At 40.0% G+C, this 26,865-nt stretch overlaps 1 protein-coding gene across 9 annotated transcripts in view; it reads left to right on the forward strand.

Moving 5' to 3' along the window:
• The window catches only part of EMSY (EMSY transcriptional repressor, BRCA2 interacting), a 183,956-nt gene that overhangs the window by 69,631 nt on the left and 87,460 nt on the right, over nucleotides 1-26,865 (forward strand). For 4 of the 9 annotated variants that reach the window (XM_074216925.1, XM_074216922.1, XM_074216918.1 and 1 more), the window contains exons 1-5: nucleotides 9,371-9,473; nucleotides 11,964-12,072; nucleotides 17,101-17,200; nucleotides 23,289-23,363; nucleotides 24,767-24,808. In XM_074216925.1, coding sequence (XP_074073026.1) covers nucleotides 12,003-12,072; nucleotides 17,101-17,200; nucleotides 23,289-23,363; nucleotides 24,767-24,808 — 287 coding nt within the window. In that variant the 5' untranslated portion in view covers nucleotides 9,371-9,473; nucleotides 11,964-12,002. Of the gene's footprint in view, nucleotides 1-4,390; nucleotides 4,479-9,370; nucleotides 9,474-11,963; nucleotides 12,073-17,100; nucleotides 17,201-23,288; nucleotides 23,364-24,766; nucleotides 24,809-26,865 lie in introns of those variants that run through there. The other 5 variants (XM_074216919.1, XM_074216920.1, XM_074216924.1 and 2 more) reach the window with 3 other exon arrangements.

A 26,865-nucleotide genomic window follows, 5' to 3' on the forward strand; every position in this document is an offset into this window, starting at 1 on the left:
CTCATGTCTTCCTGACTCCAGATGCAATACTCTGTCCAATAACAAATAGAACTGAAGTTAAGAGCATGGGAAACTAGAAATAGTCCTATGTCCTCTTCTCTTTTTCCTCTGTGTTCTTTTGTAACCTCAGAAGACTATAGATTTAATAATACTGATGGTGAGTCATGAAGTATAGAGAGGATCAGAGATGTGAACGTGTGTGTGTGTGTGTGTGTGTGTGTAAGAGACAGACACACACACACACACAGAGGAGAGCCTATATGAGAGAGGAAAATGAGGGGTGGTCACACAGAAAGAGAACCAGGAGAGAGGAGTTTCGCCAATACCCAAAGAGGAGATAGCATCCAGGAAAGAGGGCAGTCAATAGTATCAAATTCATCAGATAAGCTGAGGATGATGACTGAGAAAAGACCATCAGATTTGGTAGTATAGAAGTCACTAGTAACTTGGGACAGAAAAGTTGATGGATGGCAAAAAGGCTGAAGAACTAGTGACTAGTGAGGAGATGGGAGCCTTGAGTACAGACAGTCTTTTCAAGGGATTTGGCTAATAATGGAAGTGGAGATATGGGATGCTACCTTGAGGTGTCTGTAGGGTTTATGGAAAGAATTTTAAGGATAGGGGAATGTGGGCATATATATGAAAGAATTTTTTTTTTCCTCTGTGAGGTTCTATTTCACTTCTTCATCTTATTAAGGCTGAATGGAGATAGCAGCTTGTAGACCTCTGTCTTTAATCCAATCTGCTACTGCTTCAGGTTCATAGGGAAATGTGGCAGATTCATTCTCTGAGATTCTGATGCCACTTTGGCACTCCATTATAGTGCTGCTTTCTTGATATCTATGGATCCTGGGAAGACTATACAGTCCTACAGACCTCTCTTTAGGAGATTGTCCACACTAATAAAGGACTGTGATAAAGCTTAGACTTTTTCATCATTACTGGCTCTGCTCTGCCCAGAGAAGGGTAGCACAAAGGGACAAGCAGCTGAGAAAAGTGTGAGAACTGAAAGAACTGTAGGAGCTTTTTTCATATTTTTCCTACTGTAATGCAGTAGTTTGCCAAATAATATGAGGGCAGGTCTAAAACATTTGAACAATAAAGGGAGGATGGCACTGGAAGATGGATAATGGAGAAAAAAGGAACCTGAGTCTATGGGAGAAAATCTTGATTACAGGAAATTTCAGGGCAGGTACCATCTTATTGTTAGCCTGTGTTTCCTCATCAGCAATGATCTATCTTTTTTTTTTAAGATTTTATTTGAGTTTTGAATTTTACAATTTTTCTCCCAATCTTACTTCCCTCCCCCCACCCCCACGGAAAGCAATCTGTCAGTCTTTATTTTGTTTCCATGTTGTACATTGATCCAAATTGAGTGTGATGAAAGAGAAATCACATCCTTAAAGAAGAAACAAAAAGTCTAAGAGAAAACAAGATCAGACAATAAGATATGGTTTTTTTTCCCTAAATTAAAGGGAATAGTCCTTGCACTTTGTTCAAACTCCACAGCTCTTTATTTATCTGGATACAGATGGTATTCTCCATTGCAGACAGCCCCAAATTGTTCCACTGATGGAATGAGTCCATCAAGGCTGAACATCACCCCCATGTTGCTGATAGGGTGTTCAGTGTTTTTTTGGTTCTGCTCATCTCACTCAGCATCACTTCATGCAAAGCCCTCCAGGTTTCCCTGAATTCCCATTCCTCCTGGTTTCTAATAGAACAATAGTGTTCCATGACATACATTTACCACAATTTGCTAAGCCATTCCCCAATTGAAGGACATTTACTTGATTTCCAATTCTTTGCCACCACAAACAGGGCTGCGATGAATATTTTTGTACAAGTGATGTTTTTGCCCTTTTTCATCATCTCTTCAGGGTACAGACTCAGTAGTGGTATTGCTGGATCAAAGGGTATGCTCATTTTTGTTGCCCTTTGGAAATAGTTCCAAATTTCTCTCCAGAAAGGTTGGATGAGTTCACAGCTTCACCAACAGTGTAATAGTGTCACAGATTCCCACAACCCTTCCAACAATGATCATTATCACTCCTGGTCATATTAACCAGTCTGAGAGGTGCGAGGTGGTACCTCAGAGAAGTTTTGATTTGCATTTCTCTAATAATTAATGATTTAGAGCAATTTTTCATATGGCTTTGGATTGCTTTGATCTCCTCATCCGTAAATTGCATTTGCATATCCTTTGACCATTTATCAGTTGGGGAATGGCTTTTTTAAAACATGACTCAGTTCTCTATTTATTTTAGAAATGAGTCCTTTGTCAGAATCATTAGTTGTAAAGATTGTTTCCCAATTTACTACATTTCTTTTGATCTTGGTTACAGTGGTTTTATCTGTGCAAAAGCTTTTTAATTTAATGTAATCGAAATCATCTAGTTTGTTTTTGGTGATGTTCTCCATCTCTTCCTTAGTCATAAACTGCTTGCCTTTCCATAGATCTGACAGGTATACTAGTCCTTGATCTTCTAATTTACTTATAGTAAGCAATGATCTATCTTAATGAAATTACAGGTCTGAATTAAAAAGGAAATAAAGAAAGGAATGCATCTGGGAGCTGTGTGGCTAACAGGAGAGATCTGCAAACCATGCATGGAACATTTAAGAAACATTTCTTCAGAACAGGGAAGGAGTCAATTCAAGATAGTAGGAAAAGCATTACAGGGAACTAGGAGCTCAAAATAGCAGCTGAGTGGTAGCGTGGACAGAGCCCTGGGTCTGGAATCAGGAAGACTCAATTTCCCTAGTTCAAATCCAGCCTCAGACATTTAACTAGTTTTATGACACTGGGCAAGTCACTTAACTATTTGCCTCAGTTTCCTCATCTGTAAAATAAGAGAGAAAGAAATGGTAAACCACTCCAGATGCCTACCAAAAAAACTGAACAATTAGTACAGAGTCCCAAGTTCAAGTCTTGAGGCTGCTGTAGGTGACATTTCTTCCCTGGGTCTCAGGTTCCTTGATAGTCAACTGAAGGACCTTTTAAGAACCAGACCTCTAAACTCCAATGTTTTCAGTTGGAAAAAAAAAAACGATTCTCATGCTGAACTCCACACAAACACACAACTCACTTATCTTCTTCCTGGCCACAAACAGTGACAAATGAGGGACAAAGCATTTATTGATCATTTCCTAGTTACAGAGCACAAGGATACAAATAGAAAAGGGGTAGGAGCTCCCACTCTAAAAAAGCCTGGACCTAGGAGCCTTGGTTCATATCCCAGCAGCTTACTTAACCTTTTTAAGCACCAGTTTCCTCATCTATAAAAGGGGATAATAGTTACACTATGTGAAGAAAATACTTTGCTAATAGGAAAGCACTGTATAAATGCCAATGTTCATTTCTTTCTTCTCATTATAGTTTTAGCATGTCAATCTCTACTTGAGTTTTCCCTAACTTCTCATCAATTAACGTTCTTTTGCAGCCAGTTGGCTTAATGGATAAAACACTGGGCCTGGAACATTCAGACACTTACTAGCCTCAAGCTTTCTTGTCTGCAAATGGGGATAATAATATCTTCACTCTCCTACAGTTGTTGTGAGGGGTTCTGAAAATTTTAAAGTGTGCTGCATAAATACTAGCTATTATTGTTATTGTTTTATTATTATTATTATTATTATCATTATAATCATTATTATTATTCCTTCCTGGGAAATTTCCTTTTCCCATTCCCAACAGTTGGAATCCTGGTTTCTAATTCTGTGGAAGGGTATACATCATACTTCCTTTTATTTTCCCAAGAGCAGCCTGAGAGGGAGGGAGAAGAAGAGGGAGGGAGCAAGAGGAGAAAATTGCTCTGTCCTTCCCAAATTATTTAGTGCAGTTGGCAAAAAGTAGCCTGAAACTTCCCCTCCTAATTTTATGAAGTCTACTTGGATTGTTGAGAAGATTTCAGTACATTTCTCTGAGTTGTCCAGTCTGGATACTGGATTGAAAAAATTCCTCTTCCATTTCTTTCAGTCATATAATAATAAAAATTATAATATTAAAAACAAATGTAATGATGGCATATATTGATATATTGATCCCAAAAGTCTTACTGCCATTTTAAGCTGTAATAGCTTTGGGGACAAACCAAAAAGTACCTTAAAGTTAAAAACACTCAGCTCACAACAGCCCTATTAGGAAGGAAGTACAAGTACTTTTGCTCCCATTTTGCAAATGTAGAAACTGAAGTTTAAGGAAGAATGAAGTGTCCATTTTTCCAGAATAAGTATGGGATAAAGCTAATACTGAGCCTGAGTCTCCTACCTTCAAGTCCTTGCTCCTTCCCCTGATTTCCAAATCTCTCCCTGCAGTCTTTAAAAGAACTTGCCCTAGATCAATGATTGATAGATTTGTCTTACCATCATTAAATATTTCAATTTTTAGAATCAGCATTAAGTGGAAAGAATGAAAACTTGGGAGCTGAAGATCCAGAGAATCCTAGATCTGTCATTTACTAGCTGTGTGAGTTGGGGTAAGTACCATATATAGTCTCTAGGCCTCAACTTCATCTTCAAATTGACATATTTAGACCATCATTGTGAAGCTCAAATGAGTTGATAAATTTAAAGAGTTTGGTAAACCTTAAAGTATATATGCTTCATATCACTCTTGTCAACTTGTGAGGGGCAGGAACCTAAATGAACAGTATGTTGTTGGCATGGATCTCAAAGGATCTAAATCCTAGTGCTGGTTTTCCCACACCATGGATTTTGGGCAAGTCATTTGTCTTAATGACTTTATTTAACTTATTTGTGAAAGGAGGAGATTGGATTAGAAAATTTCAAAGGTCCCTTTCAGTACTAACAATCCTGTTAATCAATAATGCTAAGATTCTTATCTATATTTAACTTCCTGTGTAAGGCTAAACAGTCAGGTGTTTGATAAATGCTTTTTGGATGAAAACAGACATATTCAGTGAGCAGAATGTTATAGTGTAAAGAGTGATTAATAGTCTTGAATGTACACATGGGCAGGACTTGGCTTCCTTCATCAGCCAGGCTTGTCTGGATCCCTTACTTTCTTGTTCCCTGGCCCCTGGGCACCTGCCTGCCTCAAACCTTGTCTCTAATATTTATTAGCTGTGTTATCATGGACTAGTGACTTGTTTGTGTATTTGTCCTTTACTCTGATTCCCCCCTTCTGCATTCGATTAAAAGTTGCTTAAGAATAGGACCTGGGTCAAATATATCATTGTATCCTAATCACTAGTGCAGTAATATTATGTTCGGTCCTAGACACCATATTTTAAGGAGGATATAGATAAACTGTCTAGAAAAGGGTAATCTTGTTGGAGATTGGGTTAAAGGATGGACTGACAGATTAACTGGAAGTTGAGGCTGAGACTAGAAGAGAGAAGATATGGTTGCATACAGAACAGCTGTTTTCAATTATGTGAATAGCTATTATTTGAAGAATCAAGACTTGTACTTCTTGGGAAAATCCAAGAGCAATGAGTACAAGTTGTGGAGAGATTTAGGTTTATTGTAAAAAAATGCCCCGCAGATTAGAAATATGGGCTGCTTGAGGATGTTCACTCTCATTAAAAACTCTTGGTTTGGTGTGTCTTGAATTAGATGGTTTCAGAATTTTATAGAATCTGTTTAATAAGAAGAAAAGGAGGAAAATCACTTTCAACTGGGGTGATCCAGGAAGGCTTTACAGAGGTGATGAATGTGTAGGATTTCACCAGGTGGAGAGAGGTGGAAGGATAGTGTGAACAAAGGCACAGAGATGGGAGAAGATGCACCACAGGGTTTGGGTGCACACATCATGGCCAGACTACAAAGAATAAAAGAAGGAACTTAATGTGTGTTCATTGCCTACTTAGCCAGGCCCTAGACTAAGTGCTGTACAGAGTCTGTCTTATTTGATTCTCACAATACTCTGGGATTTAGGTTCTATTATCCCTATTTTACATTTGAAGAGACGAGATAGCCAAAAGTAAATTGCTCAGGGTTATACATTAAGTAACTGAGTCAGGCTTTAGCTCAGTCCTCTATTACTCCACCTAACACTCTCTAAAAGGGGAAGTAGTGTGAAATAATATCAAAAAGGCAGTTCTGGTGCAGGGGTATGGGTGTCATTTATACAAAACTGATAACATAGAAGAGGCCTACATCACAAAGATAAAGAGAAAAAGCCCAATGATAGAGCTTTGGAAAATACTTACATTAAGGAGGGACTGGAAGAACCCCAAAACAAATGATTGGTTGGAGAGATAAGAGACTCTAGAGGTGTCATGGAAGCCAGTGAAGAAGCACATTGAAGAAAAATAATGACAATCTCTAAAACTGCAGAAAGATCAATGAAGAAAAAGGTTAAGATATACTTTGAACTTGGGATGAAAGTCATTGGTGACTACCTAAGACTGTCCCAGAGGCCAAGTCTTAAAAAATTAGAGAGGTTAAAACCTTTAAGCACCAAAAGGAAAGAAATGGGCTAAAAATTTCAGGAGCTGCAAGCTCCTGTAGTTGTTTAAGATGGGGACACCCAACTGTGTAGAAAAGGAGCCAATAGTAGAGGAGGAAAACAAAGAGGCAAAAGGGAGAAAGGGATGGGAATGGAATAAAAGCTGGAAATGGAAGAGTTAAGCTTTCACTAGGAGAGTTAAGAGATAGAACAAACTGAAGTATATTTGGGGTCACAGTGTACTGCTCTACACCTGCCATTTATAGCTTAATTCCTTTGGGCTGAGTCCTGTTTTAAAAATCAAATTTTCCCTGGAGGAAGCCACATCTTAGACCCCCATCAGCTGTTGCCATATTTTCCTGATATTATCATAGTAAGGATACTGACAGGAAGAATGGGACACTATGGAAGACCAGAGTTGGCAGACAAACCTAGAAATTCTATCCAGGACCAGATCAAGAATTGTCTTACATTTACAAATAAATTGGAGTCACAGACCTGCATTTAAATCTTGATTCTGACTCCTTAGAGGCAGAATGGGGTTATAGATAGGACAAAGGGATTTGGAACCAGAAGATCTGGTTTAGAATCTTGGCTCATATACTCTGTTGCTGTATGTAGCTGTTCAAGTCATTTCCCTTTTCTGGGCTTGTTTTCTTACCTGTCAAGTGAAGGCTGAGATCCTTTCCAACTCAGATTCTAGTCTTAATTCTGTCTCTTACTAGAGCTATATTACTGCGAGCTATTAGCTCAAATCATCATCATTATTATTAGTTTATTAGCACCAATTATGTAATTCTGGGCAAGCCATTTCCTTAACTATTTTATATGGCTGATGTGGGAATCCTACTTTAGTCATTTACAAGGTCTATAACCTGAAGAATCATCTTTATGCTTCTAGGACCTTTAGTTTTCTCATCCATAAAAGGGGTTGGTGGTTTAAGAGTCTAACCCACAAGATTGTGGTAATGAGCAAGACTCATAAAACCTCATTTTTGTATGGTACAGGTAGCTTACAAGAAGGAACCCCTTTTATCAAAGCAGATGGACTCCTGCTCTTAGAGAGTGGCCTGGGGCCTCATTAGCAGACTTGTCCAGGGTCAATTGAGGAGGATAATGCTTTCCCTACAAAAGCATTATAAGGAATATCAGGAGTGGCTAGCTAGTTGGTACAATGGATATGGTCCAGAACTTGGAAGTCAGGAAGACCTGAGTTTAAATCTTGCAGCAAACACTTATTTATCCATATGACTTTGGGCAAATCACTCTCAGTTTTCTCATATATAAAATGGGGATGTAATATCACTTAACTCATAGGGTGGTTAAGAGGTCCAAATGAATATTATATGTAAACTGCTTTGCAAACTTTAAAAAAAAGTTAGCTATTATTATAAAAGCTAGTCCTTTTTTTTTTTTTTAGGATTTTGCAAGGCAAATGGGGTTAAGTGGCTTGCTAAGTAATTATTAAACGTCTGAGCCTGGATTTGAAATCAGGTACTCCTGACTCCAGGGCCGGTGCTTTATCCACTGTACCACCTAGTCGCCCCCAAGCTAGTCCTTATACACATTTTATAAAGAAACTGAATTTCAGGGAAGAAATATTGTTTAGCCTAATTCACATAAAGTTGGGCCAGGTCTTCTGAGACCTGAATTTTTTCCTTTTTAAAAAATTTCTAAATTACATTTTCAGGAAGATCTACCTCCCATTCCCCCTCCCCCCCATGAGAAAAGAAGAAAAAAATAAAACATGGCTAGCAAAACAAATTTCTGCGTTAGCCATATTACAGAAAAAAAAAGTCTCACAAACTACACTCTGACTCCGTCGTCTGTCAGAATGTAGGTAGCAGGTTTTTTACCATGAGTCCTCTAGAACTGTGGTTGATCATCGTGTTCCTCAGAGTTCTTAAGTCTTTGATAGTTGTGACCTTTATTGTAATTATTGTAGAACTTGTGCTCCTCAGTCTGCTCACTTTACTCTGTGTCAGTTCATACACGGCTTATTCCCTTCAGTATTCCTCACAGCCCGGGGGTGTCCCCTAACATTCATATCCTCTGTTTCAGCCGCCCCCATTTTGGGTGCTTGTCCTTGGTTTCCAGCTCTCCTCGGCGGAGATGCGCTTGCCGGCATCCCTGCGGCTGTCAGGGTTTGGGCCGGGCGCGTCTCCGCACGCGACCCCCGGCGCCTGCGGGCGGGCGCTCTCGGAGGGGGGGCGGCGCCCGCATCGGCGCAGGCGCAGGCTTCGGGCGGCCCCCGCCCAGGGCCCGGCAGCCGCCCCACCCCCCGCGCGCAGGCTCCCACACCTGCCCCGGGCCTATCCGGAGCGGCGGAGCGCGGCCCCGGCCCGCGCCCGGGAGGGGAGCCCAGGAGGGACGCCCAGGAGGAGGGGCGCCTCCGGGAGGGACTGCGCATGTCCCGCCGCGGCACCCGTACCGGCGGCTTCCGCTACCTGCCGCGGGGAGGCTGTTGTTGGCCGTTGACGGGACCGGTCCGGACCTCTGGGAAAACGAATGCGTTCGACCGTTCTGCGGCGAACGGCGCCGCCTCCCTTCGTCCCCTCCGCCCCCTCGGGAGGACAGACCGCCAGGCCCCCGGGCCGGACCGACCTACGCCATCTCCACCGCTACGTGTGACGGCACACGTAGCCGCGAGCGCGATTGATTGGCAGGGAGGAGCGAGGAGGCGGCGAGGCGCGCCAAGAGCGCGGCGGGGAGGCGGGCAGGGACCGAAGCAAACTACACTTCCCAGTCTCCCCCGCGCAATGTGAGCGTTCAGGGCGCCGGGGAAGGCTCGGTCCGATCTTCGCAGCATGCCCCTGCCCGGGTACCTTTGCCCCCGGGGAGGAAGGCCGGGCATGGAGCTCCCCACCACCTACTGTCCGTCGAGAGGCGGGAACGCAGAGCGCACTACAACTCCCAGGCGCCGGCGCGCGCCTGCGCCTGCGCCTTGGCGCCCGTCGCCATCTTGCCCCCTTCTGAGGAACCGCAAAACAAACCCAATTCCTGCTGGCCCGGGTCTCGTCGGAGGAACCTTTTAGATGAGCCGCGAAAGGCCAGGCAGGTGGGTGGCTCTCGGGCCGGGCTTCGGGGAGGGGTGGCAGGCCGGCCTCGGCTGCCCGGGCCCGGCGGCGCCGGGGACAGCGCCGCGTCCCCCCCCTCCTTCCTCCGCCGTGCCCATCCTCCGTTGTCTCCTAACGGGATTGGGGGGGCGGGGGACGAGGACCGGGGTCGGGGTGCCGCGGAGGACCGGGGCGGCCGGCAGGCCCGGCCCGGGGGCGCAGTCCGAGGGGGCCGGGGCTGGCGGGGCTCGCGCTGCCGCCCCTGTCCCCCCCCCCCCCCGGTGCCCGTGCCCCGCGCGGCCCCCGGCCCCTCCGTGGCCTCCCCGTCCTCCCCCGTTGCAAAGCCGGGGGCTCCCCGCGGACGGGCCCCGAGGCCCCCGCGGCTCCGCCGGCCGGCCTGGCCCGAGCGCCCTCCCTGCCCTGGCGCCCCGCGCCCCGCGCTGACACTCCGTGCGCTCCGGCCCCGGGACCCTCCCGGCTCCAGCATCCCGCAGCCGCCGCGTTCCCGAGCCCTGGCGGCTCCGACGTTCCCGCGGGGCTCCCGGGCCCCTTGGTCCCGCGCCCTCGGGTCTCGGGACCTGCAGGCTCCGGCATTGTCGTGCTCCCCTCGCTCTGGCTCCCGGGCGCGACTTCCTGCGCTGTGTCAGCCCGTCTGCCGTCCAGCCCCCAGCGGGCGTCCTCCGCCGCAGCGCTGGCACCCGGTGCCCTCCCTGTGCCCGGAGCCCTCGTCCCGATTCCAGTGCTCTGCCTTTGCCTTGCTCTTTGGCTTTTCCAGCTCCGGTATTCTACACTCTGTATTTTCTACGGTCCCTCCCGGCTCGGTACCACTCAGGAACATCTCTATGATGTAGAGCCCTTTTCAACTCTCAGGTTCTTTACTCTCGACGTCCCGGGTCCGTTCCAACTTTAAGATTTTGTGCTCTGGAGTCCTTCTCAGCCTGATAGCATTCTGTGCTCCTTCCTGGCTCTAGCATCTAATACTCTCCACGTTCTGGGGTCCTCTCCAACTCTTAGTATTCCGTTTTCTTTAAGTTCTGAGGTCCTTCCTAGCTTTAACATTCTGTACTCTCTATGTTGTAGAGTCCATCCTGGCTCTTCAATTCCTTGTTTGTTGGCTGTTTCCGGCTCTGACATTCTTTGAATGGAGGTGCAGGGGCCAAGGAGGCTACCATTGACTTCTGTAGGGGCCAGAATCCCTGTCATTTGCTGTCCTGCTGTGGCACTGGGGCATTGGGGGAGGGGAGGCAAAATGGGAATAGAGCTGGTTGGAGGAGAAGGAACCAAAAAGTGTAAAGGTGGGAAAGGTGTAGATGAGGTTAGAGAACATTGGAAATAGTGGGGGGGATGGGTGGGTGAATTCTTGTTGTTGCTGTGTGCATAGGTTTGGTGGGTGGGAAGCATGGGGGGGGGTCATTTTGTGCTTCTCTGTATATGTTGTGGGGGAAGTGGAAAAGGATGGGTGGCCTCTTGTGATGTTGTGTCTGTGCCTGTGTTTGGAGAAAGAGGTAGAGTAGAAATGGAAGGGAGTGTCTGGTTAGGATAAGGGATTCCATTTATGATACAGTGAATGATTTTTTTTTTTTTTTGGTGGAATGGAGGCAAAGTAAGAACGGCTGATTTGGATGGTTTGGTTAGGGTCCTCCTGGAATTTTGTGGGCATGCATTAAGGTGATGCTTAGTGGGGAGAGGAGGAAGCAAGAAGGAAGAGTGTAAAGGTAGATGTGTCCATCTTGGGTTTCTGAATGCTTGGGCTTATGGGGAGAAAAAGGGTAAGGGAATTGAGAAAGTTAACCTGGACATATAAAGGGCTCTGAGTGAGAACATGTGTGAGGGAGAGACATTGGGTTTTTCTTTAGCATAATGAGATAGTAGAGTTTTTGTGGTGATGTCATTGGGTTGTAAAGGTCTTCCAGTCTTTGTGTACTTTTGTTTTGGGGCATGGGAGAGGGGCTGTATCCTTTGCTTCCTTAACCCTTGTCCCCAACTATTGGGCAAAAGTTTCTTCTTGTTGTTTTGTTCCCTTTTTGAAACCTGCTTTTCTGTCCTTGTGCTCTTACCTTTGTTTTAATTGACCATTGATCATTTGGGATCACATTGGATCCAGGTAAGAATTGAACAACATTAAAGCAAATGTTGACCAGGGACATAGAATCCAAATCCTTATTCATTTATCTATTATTTATTTCTTTGCAGTGGGGTTCAGTGGCTTGCCCAAGGCCACACAGCTAGGTAATTATTAAGTGTCTGAGGCTGGATCTGAACTCAAGTACTCGTGACTCCAGGACTGGTGCTCTATCCACTGCCCCACCTAGCCACCCCTAGATAGTTTTTTAAGATTGGCAGAGAAAGCAAGGAAAATCTGTTGCAGCTACTGAAAGGCTTGTCTCCTCATTCCTCAATAGTGGGGGAAACTGTGTAGTGGAAAAAAGTGTGCATTTACTGGGGAGTAATATAATGTACGTTTTGGTGACTTGTTTTTTCCTTATTTGTAGGGAAGATAAGCTCGGTGGGGCTACAAAACAGGAGCAAGGATGCCTGTTGTGTGGCCAACCCTTCTGGATCTCAGCAGGGATGAATGTAAAAGGATCCTTCGAAAATTGGGTAAGTTCTCATTTGGAGCCTTGAATTTTTATGAGCCATTTTGTTCTTCTGGAACTGTGTTCATTTAATGGTGATTTTAATCATAATAACTTCCTCCTTTTGAGGTTTAAAAAGCACTTTGCCCATAATATCTAAGAGACAAAGGTAGTATCTTCATTTTTTCAGGTGAAGAAATTCAACCCAATAGAGAATCTCTGGGATTCCCATAGAGGAATTAATTACTTGAGTCAGGGTTTCTGGTTTTTCCTGACCCACAAGACCCACTAATGCTTTTTCTGCATTTTCTGCTAAAAATGGTGGAACTTAGAGCTCAGTTCAGTTCAATTAATATTAAATATCCAGTGCCCAAAGAGCTTTATGGAAATGAATGATAATGATGTTTATATAAAATGCCATCTCAGTCCTCAAGTTTTTATTTTGGTAGGAGGATAAGCTACATACTCAGATAATTGTAACAAACAATATATAAGGACATTAGCTAAAAAAATTTTAGACTTGATGACCTCTTCTGCTGTGCTTTTTACATTCCAGTTGTTTGTCATGACTTTACCGTATTTGTCATTTTGTTAGACTTGCTGTTGGCATACTTTTGGTAGTCCCATTTTAATGTCAACAGTTAGCACTAAAGTAAAAATTAACAATAACTATCAGTTTGGTCTTTATGGAATGATTTTTCCAACAACCCTCAGGTTGGAATCTTGATTTAAAACATTGTAGCCCTAATGAAGAACCTTGTTTGGAATCCAAGATTTCATGATCTTCAGTTGCATTTCTTCTTCTGAGTGGGAATGTGGAAAAATCACTTAAACTCCTTTTCCTTCAGTTTTCACATCTATAAAATGATTTAGACTTGATAATTTCTAAATTCCCTTTTTACTCTAATAGATCTCCTAAGAGTGCTATTTTAGCATTTATAAAATTTTGTTTTTAGTTATCTTCCTTTGTGCCAACTCTTTAGCCTTCAATGGGCTAGAAAAAATATAAATTTCTTAGTCTGGCATTGAAGACTTTCTACAGTTTAGCTTTAAACTGTCTACTGTTCCCATTCCCTCACAGTCTCTCCCTTTTAGGCAAACTGGATTTGATAGATATTCTTTAATCTTGACCTGCCTTCTTTTGCAACTACATTGTGGCACTGCCCTTCATGCCTTGAATAAATTCTCATATCTGCTTATTGAAATATTTTCTCATCCTCCACTTCTGTTACAATTTTCTTGATTCCTCTATTACCCCCAAGATGAAAATGATTTGCTTCCTCAGAGCATTTTGGTCTGATTTTCCTTTTGTTCTCATCATACTCTCCCTTTTGTCTTGTTTGTGTACATGCTATATTCCATTTCATTAAACTGTATGCCCCCTGAGGGCTCATCTTTGCATCTCCAGTGTTTAGATTACACGTAGATGTTTAATAATACTCTATACTGATGTTATGCTAGTTTGGTATACGTAGGAAATCATTTTTATTTCACAATATGTTCTCAATTATTTCATTTAATGGTGATCAACAAATAAATAGCTATAGTAAAACATTTGCCACATGAAATGGCAGCAGTGGGTCAGATTGAGATTTAAAGGTTTTTTTGACTTTGTCTCAACAGATTAAACTTAAATATTAAAAAGTATGACCTTTAACTCTAAATATATCCCTAATCACAGTCGGAGCTGTGCCAATAAGCTCCAGTGGAGCAGAGGCTTAACAAAAGAAAACAGATCCTAGAGCACAATGTCATTTATAAATAAGTGATCTTTGGCTTTGGAATGGTGAGGGTTGGCGAGAGTTTGCAGCCATTTCTACCCCCCAGCTCCTCCTTCTGCTTATTATCATAACAATGAAAACCTTTGCATTACTTTCAAACACCAGGGTTCTATTGGAAATTTTAGGAGAAAAGCACTATTTTAATGGTCAGTAATTTTAAAATAAGCCTTCCTTTCTTTCCTTTGATTAAAATTAAGTTTAATGCAGGATAATAAATTCAAGTTTGATTCAGTAAAAATGAATTGAGAGATAATTTCTTTCTCTTGCACCTGTAGGGGTTGTAAATTCTCCCCTCTCTCCAATCCCTGTATTTTAAGTGATGCCCAAAGAAGCACGCTTGAGAGAGAACTCAGTATTGTAGCGTGCTACAGTATAATTAAATGGCTGCTTTGTATAAATTAAAATGTTTAGGGCTTTGTGATATAAACGCTAATAACAATTTAGTTTATAATGTGTTTATGCTGTGATTTCAAAAGCCAATTAATACTTACATGTCTTTGGAGGTAACACTTTAAGATAGTTTGGCAACCATACTAGCAATAGAAAATAGATAACTGTACCCTGGATGCTGTACCCATAATGGTACTCATCAGACATAACCAAACAGTGTGGGAAAGATGGGGAAAATCATGGTTTTACAGTGCAGGTGGATTTCTGGAATTTTTCACAGGAGAAAGAGGGAATGATTTGAAATAAGTAACTGAAATCAGTATTCTGGCTTTGTGTGAAGTTCCTCAGGCTGCTTCTTTGCATGATGATTTAGTTAGGATTAAACCTATTTTTGTTCTCTTTAAAATTGTTGATCTTCAAATTACTTCAGACTCAAAATGTCCAAAACTAAATTTACTTTCCCTCTCTATTCTTCTTTCTGATTTTCCTGTTTCTGCTTATTATATTGAAATTCTCTTAATCATCTAGAATTCAGTCCTTGGAGCTGTCCTCAGTTCTTTCTGTGCTCCCAGTATCTATACTTTCAATTAGTTACCAAGTCCTTAATTTTTTTTAAACCCTCATAGTATCTCAAATTCAACTTCTTTCTATTCCTAAGATCAACATTGTAGTTTTTTACTTTATTACTTTTCTCAAAGATTCTTTCCAGTCTCCATACTACCAGACTTTACTCATTCTTCCAATTCCTCTTGCACATGAATATCACATAATTCTTTATTGTGATTTTGTTATTTTCCTGTTCAATATTCAGTTATCTCCCCATTGACTACTGAATATAATGCAAACTTCTTAGCTTGGTATTCAGATCCTTCTCAGATCTGGCTCAGCCTATCTTTCAACCTCATTTATAGCTACTTTGTTCTTCAGTAAAACTGGGCTACATGCTCTTCCCTAAGTTTACCTTTGCTTGTACCTACCTTTCCACATTTTGTTTCTTCCTCTTTTAATACTTCTCCTTACCACTGCCAGTGGAAATGTTATCTGTCCTTCAAGACTTGACTCAAATGTTGTCCCCTCTAATACTAACTTAATTCTTCAGCCAGTAGTTTTGTGTTCCTACTACATGCCAAATGCTCTTTGTATTTGTACCTTTTCCTAGGGCACTTATGTACTTATTTTCATTGCTTATTGTGTGTATGTCTACCTTTTACTAGAATGTAAAATGTTTAAGACCCAAAACCAGTATCTTGGTTTGTATCCTACTTTCCCTCCCTCTACCTCATTTCTTTCTTTTGTAGAATAGACAAGATTAGATTAGAGAATCATTAAGTACCGTTCCACCTCTGAAATGAAATTAGATTATAAAAATGTATGCTGTTTCATTCTATGGAAGGATAGTAAAATGAAATTGCCGGACCCTACGGCCTTGTCTAGGATGGTTATTCAGGCTCTCCTAATCTGAGAAAAGCAGAGGACGAATTAGAATATCTCTCTTGGGTGCTCATTCTGCCATCAGATGCAAAGGAGTAAGAACAGGATGAAACTGTTTAGAACCCTAGACTGTTAAACCTGGAAAGAATTTTAGGGATGGTCTAGTCCAACCCTTTATTTTATCTTTGGGGAGACTAAGGGTTAGAAAGGGGAAGTACCTTCTCTAAGATCCCATAACACATTATTGTTAAAGTCAGAGCTAGAAGGCAGACCTACTGAGTGATTTTGCTACTGATCAAAAATATATTTTTAGTCAGGATTTAGAGAAGCATTTGCAGGTGGCTGAGTGAATGAATGAATGCCCCATGAAATTTCCATAATCATAATTAGAGCATTTTTGGAATTCTGTAGCACCAGACACATGACCTCTAAATATCTCACATCATCCTCCCAGAATTATCAGCCTTCAGTCTTCTCTGACTCTTTCCTTTCTTTCATCCTAGAAAGCCATTCATTTGGCAAATCAATGAAATGTTTTTCGTTCCCAGTGGACTCTCATCAGGCCCTCATCACTTTTGCTTGCAACCAATCTCCTCTTCAGTTCATTTATATTCATTTGTGCCATTTGTATATCATTTCTCTATTCAAAAATCTTCAGTGGTTTCCCATTCTTTACCAAGTGAAATATAAACTCCTGACTTTGGCAGCCAAGACTCTCCATGTCTCAGGCTTCAGTTTACACATATAGTCTTATCTTATACTGCTCCTCTTCTCTCTTCTATCCATATTGGATTATTTTCTGTTTCTTTCTCATTTTGTCCTCTCCCACAGTTTTGTTTTTATATGGTCTTACTTCATGTCTGGAATGGTCTCTTCCAGTTTCCATGTGCTGAAATCTCATTTCTCCTTTGGGTCAACTCGAATGCCTCTTTATTCAGGTAGTCTTCTCTTCCCCCACTACAACCCCTAAAAATAATTTCTTCTAACTCTGTCTCTTCCCTTCCCCATCTTCCCCCACCCCCCCCCCTTTCTCTGTCTCTCCCTCCTTTCTCTCATTCTCTTGATCTACATTTTTATTGCCAGAGCCTAGTACAAAGACTTGAACATAGCAGATGTTTAATAAATGTTTATATTGAATTAAGTTGCCTTACTGGTTACTCAGTCATTGAGTATCTGATACCTTGGCTTTCTTAACTTTAGTGTCTATATAAAATGAAATATTTCCTTCTGGACTGTTTATGCCTGAGATTTGAACCAGAATCATTTGCGGCAAGCTGAAGTACTAATGTGTACATTTAGAATATTTTAGCAATAGGGTTTTTAGTTTAAAGAAATTTTTCTTTGACTTTGTAGCTAATATGAATATGTCTTACAACGAAAGTTTATAGTATACATTACTGAATTTATAACATTAAACGTTTGTGATAAAAGTTGATTTCTTCCTCTTCTAGAATTGGAGGCATATGCTGGAGTTATCAGTGCCCTGCGGGCACAGGGGGATCTCACGAAGGAAAAGAAAGATCTTCTTGGAGAACTCTCAAAAGTTCTTAGGTAAATATCTTTATTTTAAATGTGAAACAGATTTTTCATTATCAGATTGAAGTTCCTATTATGCGCCAGACACTATGTTAAACCTAGAACTATGAAGAAAGGTAAAAGACAGCTTCTACTTTCATAGAGCTCACACTCAGTAATTAATATATCTTTTATATCTAATTATAAAATCCACCAAAATACTTTGTAATAGTTTTCTTCTGTTTTCTCCTTATTGGTACTGCTAAGGGAGTCTTAAATTCTAGTCTTAGTTTGTAGTCAGCATTCCAGTAGGAATGTAGACTAGTTATGGGACTATAGAATTTTTGAGCTGGAAGGACCTTGGAGAAAATCAAATACAACTCCTTCATAGATAAGGAAATGCCTAGAGAGGGAGAATGATTTATCCAAGGTCAGATACGTAGTGCTAGCCAAGACCCCAGCCTGGATCCTTTAGTCTTCTTTCTATTATAGCATGGAGCTTATCACATCCAAATCAGTCTCTATTGAGACAAGTTTTTGTTAGGTCCATAAGATATTTGGTGGACTGATATGTCCTTAGATCTAGACAAAGACATGGGGAAAGCTGGCTGCAAATGGTAGAACTTGCTTTTGACTAAGATCATATATAACATCAAGAGATATATGATATTTGTTTGACGACTACATGAGACCTTAAAAATTATCTAGCTGATGGATGCATTGGGAGCCCAAGGGACTTGTCTGAGATCACACAGCAGATAGTGTGGAGCAGAGCTAGTATTTAAACTGAAGTTCTTTGTGTTGAGATTTACAGTGTGTTTTTCTCACAGCAACTCTATGAGGTAGATAAGTATTATTGATGTTCTGAATCGTTTAAATTATGTACTGTTAAAATATGTAAATACTGACTACTTTTAGAGCCAGAATTCAAACTCGGGTCTCTTTTTTCCCATTTATTTATTTATTTATTTATTTGTCATTTATTTATTTATTCTTATTTTGTACAAATAATGTTTTTTCATACGTTACTAAAATATTCTTGTTTAAGAGTAAACACATTACCCCCCCCCCCAAAAAAAATATAGACCCGTGTGAGCGATAAAGTAAAGGGGAGAGAAAAAAAATTAAAATTAAAATAAAAAAATAATTATAATTGTCAGTATGGCCGGGTGGCGCAGTGGACGGAGCACTGGCCCTGGAGCCAGGAGCACCCGAGCCCAAATCCGGCCCCATACACCCAAAAATCACCCAGCTGTGTGGCCCCAGGAAGACCACCCAGCCCCATTTGCCCTGCAACCCCCCCCCCCCCCCATAGTAATACTGAAAAATGTGCTTCAGTCTGTGTTCCAACACCACCAGCTCTGTCACGGATGGATCACATTCTTTATGATGAGTCCATAACAAAAGTTACTTCTATATTTTTCCTCCGTTGCCATTGCTGATTGCAACTCCCTCCATTCATACTTCTCCACTACCATGTACTATATTTTCTCTCTCCTTTCACTTTAAACTTGGGTCTCTTGATTCCAGGTCTAGCACTATTCTCACTACTCATTTGAATGCAGTGTGACTTGATTCAGAGATAAATGCTAACTAATCATAACTGTTTGATATTTTAAAGTAGAAGAATAATTGAAGAATCTGGGAATGTTTATCCTGGAGTAGAGAACTTGGAAGAATTTGATAATTATAGAAGGCACATATTGTTACTTATCAGACAGGAACTGCCAATTTCCATGTTGGATACTCCCCAACACCTATCATAATGCCTTGTGTATATAAGAGTCAAAGCATGAAGAAGTAGTTATTAAAGTAGAAAATATTTATTTATTTATTTTTTTGCAAGACAGTGGGATTAAGTGACTTGCCCAAGGTTGTACAGCTAGGTAATTATTAAGTGTCTGAGGTCAGATTTGAACTCAGGGCTTCCTGACTCCAGGACCCATGCTCTATCTACTGTGCCACTTACTTGCCCCGAAGAAAGTATTTATTAAACATTCACTGTGTGCTGTGCTGAGCATTCAAAAGCAAAGAATGGTCCCTGTCCTCAAAGAGTTTACATTCTAATTCTAATAAAAGATAACATATATATGCTATGGGGTATGGAAAGACAAGGGATAATGAGTGGACCCATTGAATATTAGATTTATATGAGTGGACCAAATGAAGGGTAGATTTATACCCTCCCTCCCTCCCTCTCTTCCTTCCTTCTCTTTGTCTTGTTCAGTCAAGAAGTATAGCAGCCTTTCATAAGCCCAATACCATAGCTGATTATCCTGGCGGCTTTAATCTGCTTTGTTTATGTACTGGGCCATTTTGCCTCTCCTTAGGTAGTCTGGTGAACCTCTGCTCTTTGAAGGCTCATAATACTGGTACCTGACTTTAATCCTGTTGCACCTCAGCAATCTCTGTCCCCCACAGCAGGAGTTGTACATAAGAGCCACCACATGTGGTTATACTCTTCCTAATAGCACTTGTGGTATTGATTTGATGATGGTTCTGGAGCTAGAATTCAGTTCAGTGGGCATTAGACATCAGTGATGTTGAAAGTGGGAGAAAGAAAAGAGAAAGAGAATGATCAAGGAAGACTTCACAGAAGAAGAGGCAGTTTCTGAGTTGAACTTTGAGGGAATATCTGAAAGGTAGAAATGACCTGTTAAACTTGGGAATGATCAGTTGGTCAGTTTGTCTGTAAATGTAGTGTGTATTATCTGAAATTTTGGAAGAATAGTCATTTAGTACTTATGTGTTGAATTGAATTGTTCTCGAGAAGAGGGAGTAAACTGTTTTGTGTTTCTAGAGGGGAAAATTAGGCCTAATCAGTGGAAGTTTCAGGGAAGTCTGACTTGGGGCTGTTAAACAAAAATTTCCATACAAATTGGAGTTTTCTGAAAAATCACACTGGCTGTGGTTAGAGGTGTTAGATATGTGTTTCCTCTCAGGTAGATGTTCACACTAGGTCTTGATGAATACTTATTTGAAGATCTTAGTGTTTAGAATGTGAAAGTATCTTTGATATCACTTAATTCAGCCCCTCTTTTTATAGTTGAGGAAACTGAGACCTCAGGAAGTAAACTGAGTCTTACCAAGGGGGTTCCAATTCAAACTGGTTGTCAGAGATGATAATAGGACTTCAACTCCTAAGAGATTCCAAGCCTGTCTCCTTGTAACCCATTTGGACTGTTCTTAGATAAGCTAAACAATTTATGGTGAATGTGATTCTATTATAACCTACCTTGATAAAGTCCAATTTTCTTTATCAGAAAATTTTCTATTAACTAAAGTCTCCCAGAAGTTTACAATTATTTTTTCTTGTTTCTTCAATGGAAATGAGTAATTTCTTTTTTTGTATTTTTCTTGAACTTGAGGACATTATTTATTCAATCCTCAGTTTCATCACCAACAATAAAGAGACAATTTTAGGACTGGTTATTAGTTATTAAATTATTTGTGAAATCTAATCTGTTTAATCTTTCAGTATTCATTTCATATTTCTTTATTCATTATCAGTAGGACACTTTAAAAATTATTAGCTTTAATGATATGGTAAGTAGTGAGTCAAATAAGGTATTATTCTGGTGTCAGTTTTCAGAGCAGAGAACCACATTTTGATTAGATTTCTACCGCTAAAGGCAGACAGAATATTTTACTCTCTCAAATCCCTTGTTTCATTGGGCTTAGAAGATGGTGGCCCATCTTCCCACCTGGAGTAAAATTCCTCACAATCTTTCTGCTATACTATCCTTTCCCTTCCTCTTGAACAAAGAGGTAATGTGTTATAATGGCAGCGACATTGGATTTTTAGAGTCAGAGGGTCTATATTCAGATCTTAAATTCTGTTACTGCCACTGAAATTATGGCTGATGGTGATTGATGATGGTGGTGATGGTACTGATGGATAATGGTCATGATGATGATGATGATGACATGTTAATTTCTATAGTACTTCCAAATCACAACCTTACTAGTTAGGCAATATAGTTAATGTTATCCCCACCCCACCCCCATTTTTTTTTTGTTAGATTTTTGCAAGGCAGTGGGATTAAGTGGCTTGCCCAAGGCCACACAGCTAGATAATTATTAAGTGTCTGAGGTTGGATTTGAATTCAGGGCCTCCTGACTCCAGCACAGGTGCTCTATCCACTTCGCCATCTAGTTGCCCCGTTATCCCCTTTTTACAAAAAAGAAAAGTAAGATTTCTAAATATGAAGGGACTTAGCTAGGGCTACAACTACTAAGTTTTTCAGATATGGGACATGAACTCTAGTCTTTGTTTCTTAAGTGCAGTGCATTTACCCTTATAGCAACTTAGGTTCATCTTTCTGGTCCTCTCTATAAAATGGGTCAGAATAGGTAGTCTCTAAATGTTCCTTCCAGTTCAAAAATTATATAGAATTTCTGCTGATGAAGAGTTCAACACTTGATGAAGCTGCTTATTCTATTGTTGGAAAACTGATTTTTTAGAAAGTTTTCCCTTAATTTATGGTAAAATCTGCTTTGCTTTAATTTCTTCTAATTTGAATTTCTTTCCAAATGCTTGCAGGGCTACTTTTACATAACCCTAAGTTTTTCTCTCTCTCTTTTTTCAGGTTGAACTTCCTTTTTTGTTTTGTGCTTAAATCAGTTACTTGTTTGGTCAGAGTAAAGTCTACTCTCCTCCTCCATCAAATGTGAATTGTCTAAAACTTGAATTGAGCCTATATTCTTTTCCCCCCTAGGCATACATGTTCTCGTTCTCTCTCTCTCTCTCTCTCTCTCTCTCTCTCTCTCTCTCTCTGAGTTCAGTAAACATTTAAGCGTTTATTTTGTGGAAAATACTGTTCTAGATAATAGTGTTGGAAAGATGAAAAAAGTGATAGTCCTTGCTCAAGGAGCTTATAACTTAACAGAGTAAATACAGTTCCACAAATAAGAATAATGCAAGATGTTATACTTATCCCCCAAACCTAGAATTTTCACATTACTGTTGAGAGCACCATCATACCTCTGGTCATCTAGATTTGACACTTTGGTAGTATTCTAAGCTCCTCATTCTCACTCTTATAATGTTCAGTTTCTAAACTTCTTAAATACATTCCCTTTCTCTCCAGTCACATAGCCACTGCATGTCGTTCAGGCCTTTATCATCTCTTGTCTAGAATACTAAGAGCTTCCTAATTCTTTTGCCTCAAGCTTCTCCTTACCACAGTTTACCCTTCACACAGCAGCCCAAAGTACAGGTGTACTTTGGTCACTTGTGGTCACTTCCTTTCTCCCTCCTCCCCTCCCAGACAAGCCCCTTTGACTCTTGATTGCCTAGAGAGGAATAGGTATAAATTCTTGACTTTCCTGTTACCTTATTACCTTATTCCTTCCCACTGCAGTGGTGTAGCCATCCTGGTCTCTTTATTGTTCACATACATACTTCCATCTCTCTTCATTATGCCTTTGCCCTGGCTATCCTTTGTGTCTAAATGCTCTTTTTTTTTTCTCTCCTCTATCTCTCAGAATCCCTGACTGCTTTTAATAGTTTACATGATAGTTTTTGCACAAGCCTTGGCAGTGCTCCTCAGCCGCTAGTTAGTGCCTTCTCTTCTAAAGTTACTTAGTATCTGCTCTGTACTTATCCACTGTATGGATATTATGTCTTTTCCCTTAGAATGTAAGTTTATTTAGGGTAGACTTCCTGCTTTATTTGTATCCTCAGTGCTTAGCATAGCTTTTGAAAGTGTTTAGTAAATATTTACTGATTGATTATAGTGTGTGAGAGACCTAAAAGAGAGGTCCTTATAAAGCACTCCAGGACAGTTTGAGAAGGAAAGAGAAAACTTCGCGATTAGGGAAAACTTTATTGGAATTTCCAAACAGAACCTTGAAGAATAAAAAGATTTCAATGAGTGTTGCTGAGAGGAGCTTGCATTCCATTTGGCTTGCATGAATTCAAAATGACAAAAAGATTGTAAGTCAAAATCAAGGAACAGTTTGTCATCCTGTTTGCCTATAGCAGAGTAATTTCATTCTAGGGGAGAGAGGAGGGTAAGATGGTACTTGTTGCTTTAAAACATAAATATAAATAAGAGACAGCTTAGCAGGATTCTACATTAACTCCTTTTTGGTTTTTGTTGTCTTTTGTTTTTTTGGACAGCATCTCAACAGAACGCCACCGTGCTGAAGTGCGGAGAGCAGTAAATGATGAACGGTTAACAACAATTGCACATAAGTAAGCTATTAGTCATATTACACATAATTTTTATAACAGCTAGGGAACAGTGTTCCCATTATATTGTAGGCACCTTTTATCTTAATGGTAATGTATTCACTTACTTAGGGAAGTTGACTGTAGAGTTGAAACTATGTTTAACTGATGTTTAACTAATATTTATCAATATTTTTATCAGGAAAATAAGCATATCCAGGTTAAATCCTATTGCATTAAAACCTCCATGCAGCTTGAGATTTTTAAGCTTCAGCTGATAGTCCATTTATATGGAATAATACTCAATTCAACCACATTTGATTGCATACAAAATTGGATGGTTCCTTCATTTTCTGTAATAGGATTTGACTTACATAGTATTGTATAAGTAGGAAATATAAATTATTTGTTACATGTATTTTCTTATTTGTTAGGTTTGGGATGCTCCGCTTTATGAGATTTGAACTTGGATTTATGAAAACAAGAAGTTGTAGATTAGATAAATCACGTTATAGATTGTTATAGCAAGCAACTCAACTTGTGCTTTTAAATGTTTTTAAATTTTGAATTTGTTGATAAAAGGGAATTGGGTGTGGGGAAGGAATGAAGGTAGGGCTCAGGCGTGGTTTGGCAGAGAATTGTCAGGACTGCTGCCACTTGAAGATGAGTCATGAGTAAAAATAGAGCCACTTGGCAATGGGGATTTAAGGCAGTGGAAAAATATGAAGTGAGATACAAAAATTTGCTATCCATACAACTTTTCAGAGGTATGTCCATTTTATAGAGTAAGGATGCTTACTGAAATGTATGTATTGTGTGTATTTTTGGTTAATAATTTCAGTGTAAAAGAAAGAGAACTGACTTGTTACTATGCTATATGTGAACCACTGAGTAGTATGTTTTAAATTAGTTAGAAATATTACTCTCTGATTCTCATTTTTCCTAACCTTAATCTTCATGACTGTAATGGTGATTCACATTTTATAGATAGCTAAACTGAGGCTCACATTCTTGTGCTAGTACTACTTTACTACATAGTTGATACTCTTAGGATTTATTAGCACTTTGAGTTACATGCAAAGAATGCAGTATAGAAATTTTGAGCATTTTCATTGTAGATATTTTTATTTAATTGGTTCACTGTCATAGTTTCAGTATTCATATACTATTGTATCCCTTCAAAGCTATAAACTTATAAATTGTAATGCTTTTTGAAAAGTGATTATTGAGCTACATTATAGTTTGAGAATAGGAAAATAATGTTATTGTTGATAAAGAGAAGTAATTTAGCTTTCAGAGGCTCTCAGAAAAAATGAGAATCTTGGTAGCATTGTTCTTGGACAACTAGTTGATAAGTTGATGCGTCAATTTCATACTTAAAGGATAACATTTATTTAGTCTCCTTTTCCTTTTTTCCCCCCTCAAAGAATGAATTTATCCTTATATTTGGGTGAGAGACCAAGTTACAGGTATGCAAATAGGTTATTATTATTTCAGGCTTTTACTTGTTTTTGTTTAAAAATTCAAAATTATAGCTCTCAATTATTCAGGGGCATATTTTTCAATGTATGAATTAGTCAGGCCCCTTGCTATTCCCTCTCCTTCTCTTTCCTTCCCTCTTCCTTATGCTGCCCATCTTTTAGCCACTTTGTTGCTTGGGGGAGTATCTTTAGTCAGAGGGTGGGAAGGGAGAGGAGTTGAAATTTAAATTAGTCAGTAGTCCTGGCAAAAATTGGTGGAGGAGGTGAAAATTAATTGTAAAAATATCACAGGGTTTTTTAATCTGTTTGACCTCTCCCTTTCCCTCCTCTCTACATTAGCATGGATAATTGAGAGTTGGCTTTTTTACCTGCCTTGTGTTTCTTTTTCTTTTTTTCCTCCCTTTCTGGTTTCTTTTTACACATAAATTTGACTTTTCCTTTTAAAGATTCTATTTTTAGTGTATACATATAAATCCCATGGGTGTTTAGTACTTTTAATTTAGTGTTTTATATTGTAATACTAGATTGCCCAGATGTGCTTTTCTAATGAATGGAAGGGATGAATGGCTCCCCCACTCTCTCCTCCCCCTTCCCTTAGAAGTGCCAGCAGAGCATACTGTAGCTCCTGAGATTACCTGCAGGAGGTCTCTGTACCCCCTGAGCCTGAGAAAACAACCAGAGCTGGGAAGGAATGCATCTGGGGAATCTTGCATTCACAGATTCCTCTCCCCAGGCTGGGAGGAATGGAGCAGAGGCAATGAGAAATCAAAGAAGACTAAACACAAAAGGAGGGCTGGTTGGGAGGAAGGAAACATGGGAGAGAGAACCTCAATGGACAGGGCTCTGAAAATCAAAGAAAAACTTCATTTGTGGCTCTGGGCACTTCCAAAGGATAATACTTTGTTATATTGTCCTTTACAAAGTTTATAAATGTTTGAGTTCAATTTAATTGAATCTTCAAAGAAGTTAGAGGGAAGAACTTTAGGGATTCTCTAGTCCAATCCCTTAATTTATAAAGGAATCTGCCAGACAGGTGAAGACACTGCTTCAGGTGACACAGGAATTATTCAGTAACAAGGACAGAATTTTAGTTCAGTTATCTTAATGAATTATACTCAGGTGCCACAGTATAATTAGAAAACTTGGAATCTGAGGGGCCCTGGTCCTTTAACAAGGCCAGCTCCAGCCAGCAAGCTGGGGAGGGAGCTGAAATCTCTGCTCTTTGCTTCAGCAGTTGGGCACAGATGAGATTCTTTTTGAGGACAGAGATCATTTTGCTAATGTTCTTAATGTTTTAGGACATAGGACTTTTTAAATAGCTCTTTAAAATTAGCTATTTTATTTTATACACATAGCATCATGCCTGGCACATAGTAGGCGCTTAATAAATACTTGTTATTGACTTGGCAATTGTTCCAAGGGGTGAACACAGCTGAAATTGTTATTATTACCACATTTTATAGATGAAGAAATTGAGACTTGGGGAGGTTAAATGATTTAATCACATTCAGCTCTTTGGCCCAAGAAAACCAAATTGTCTCTGTAGCACGCCTGACAGTTCCTTGTGGATTTTGTCTGAACAAAAGGAGTCAGGGATTTCTATCAGCCTTCTCTGGAATTTCTCTCAGGACATTTCATTTCATTTCTGAACCCCTTGATTTTATAGATAATTCTCTTTAGCCCCTCACATCTGGGATCTCTGATGCCCCAAAACTCTTTCTTCCAATAAATTACTCAGATAATTAAATACAAATTATATTCTTCATTTCCAATACAAATTATATTCTTCATTTCCAAACAAATGTGAATTTCTCTACAGTGAACCTAAGTATGTTTAACCTTTTACTTGCCTAAAATTCTATTTAAAAAAAAAACATTTTTGGGTATGTTGGAAATTTTTAGAGAATTTATAAATTCTCTGCCCAAGCTATAATACCATCTGCACTGTTTCTCTGAATTTTTGCTCTTGGAATTCATAGTCTTCCACAAATGTTGGCGTTGGCCATCATTTTAGTGGTACATTAGGGAGTAGCAAGGATAGAAAT

The sequence above is a fragment of the Macrotis lagotis genome, chromosome 1, assembly GCF_037893015.1.
Source record: "Macrotis lagotis isolate mMagLag1 chromosome 1, bilby.v1.9.chrom.fasta, whole genome shotgun sequence".
In the NCBI taxonomy this organism is placed as follows: Eukaryota; Metazoa; Chordata; class Mammalia; order Peramelemorphia; family Peramelidae; genus Macrotis; species Macrotis lagotis.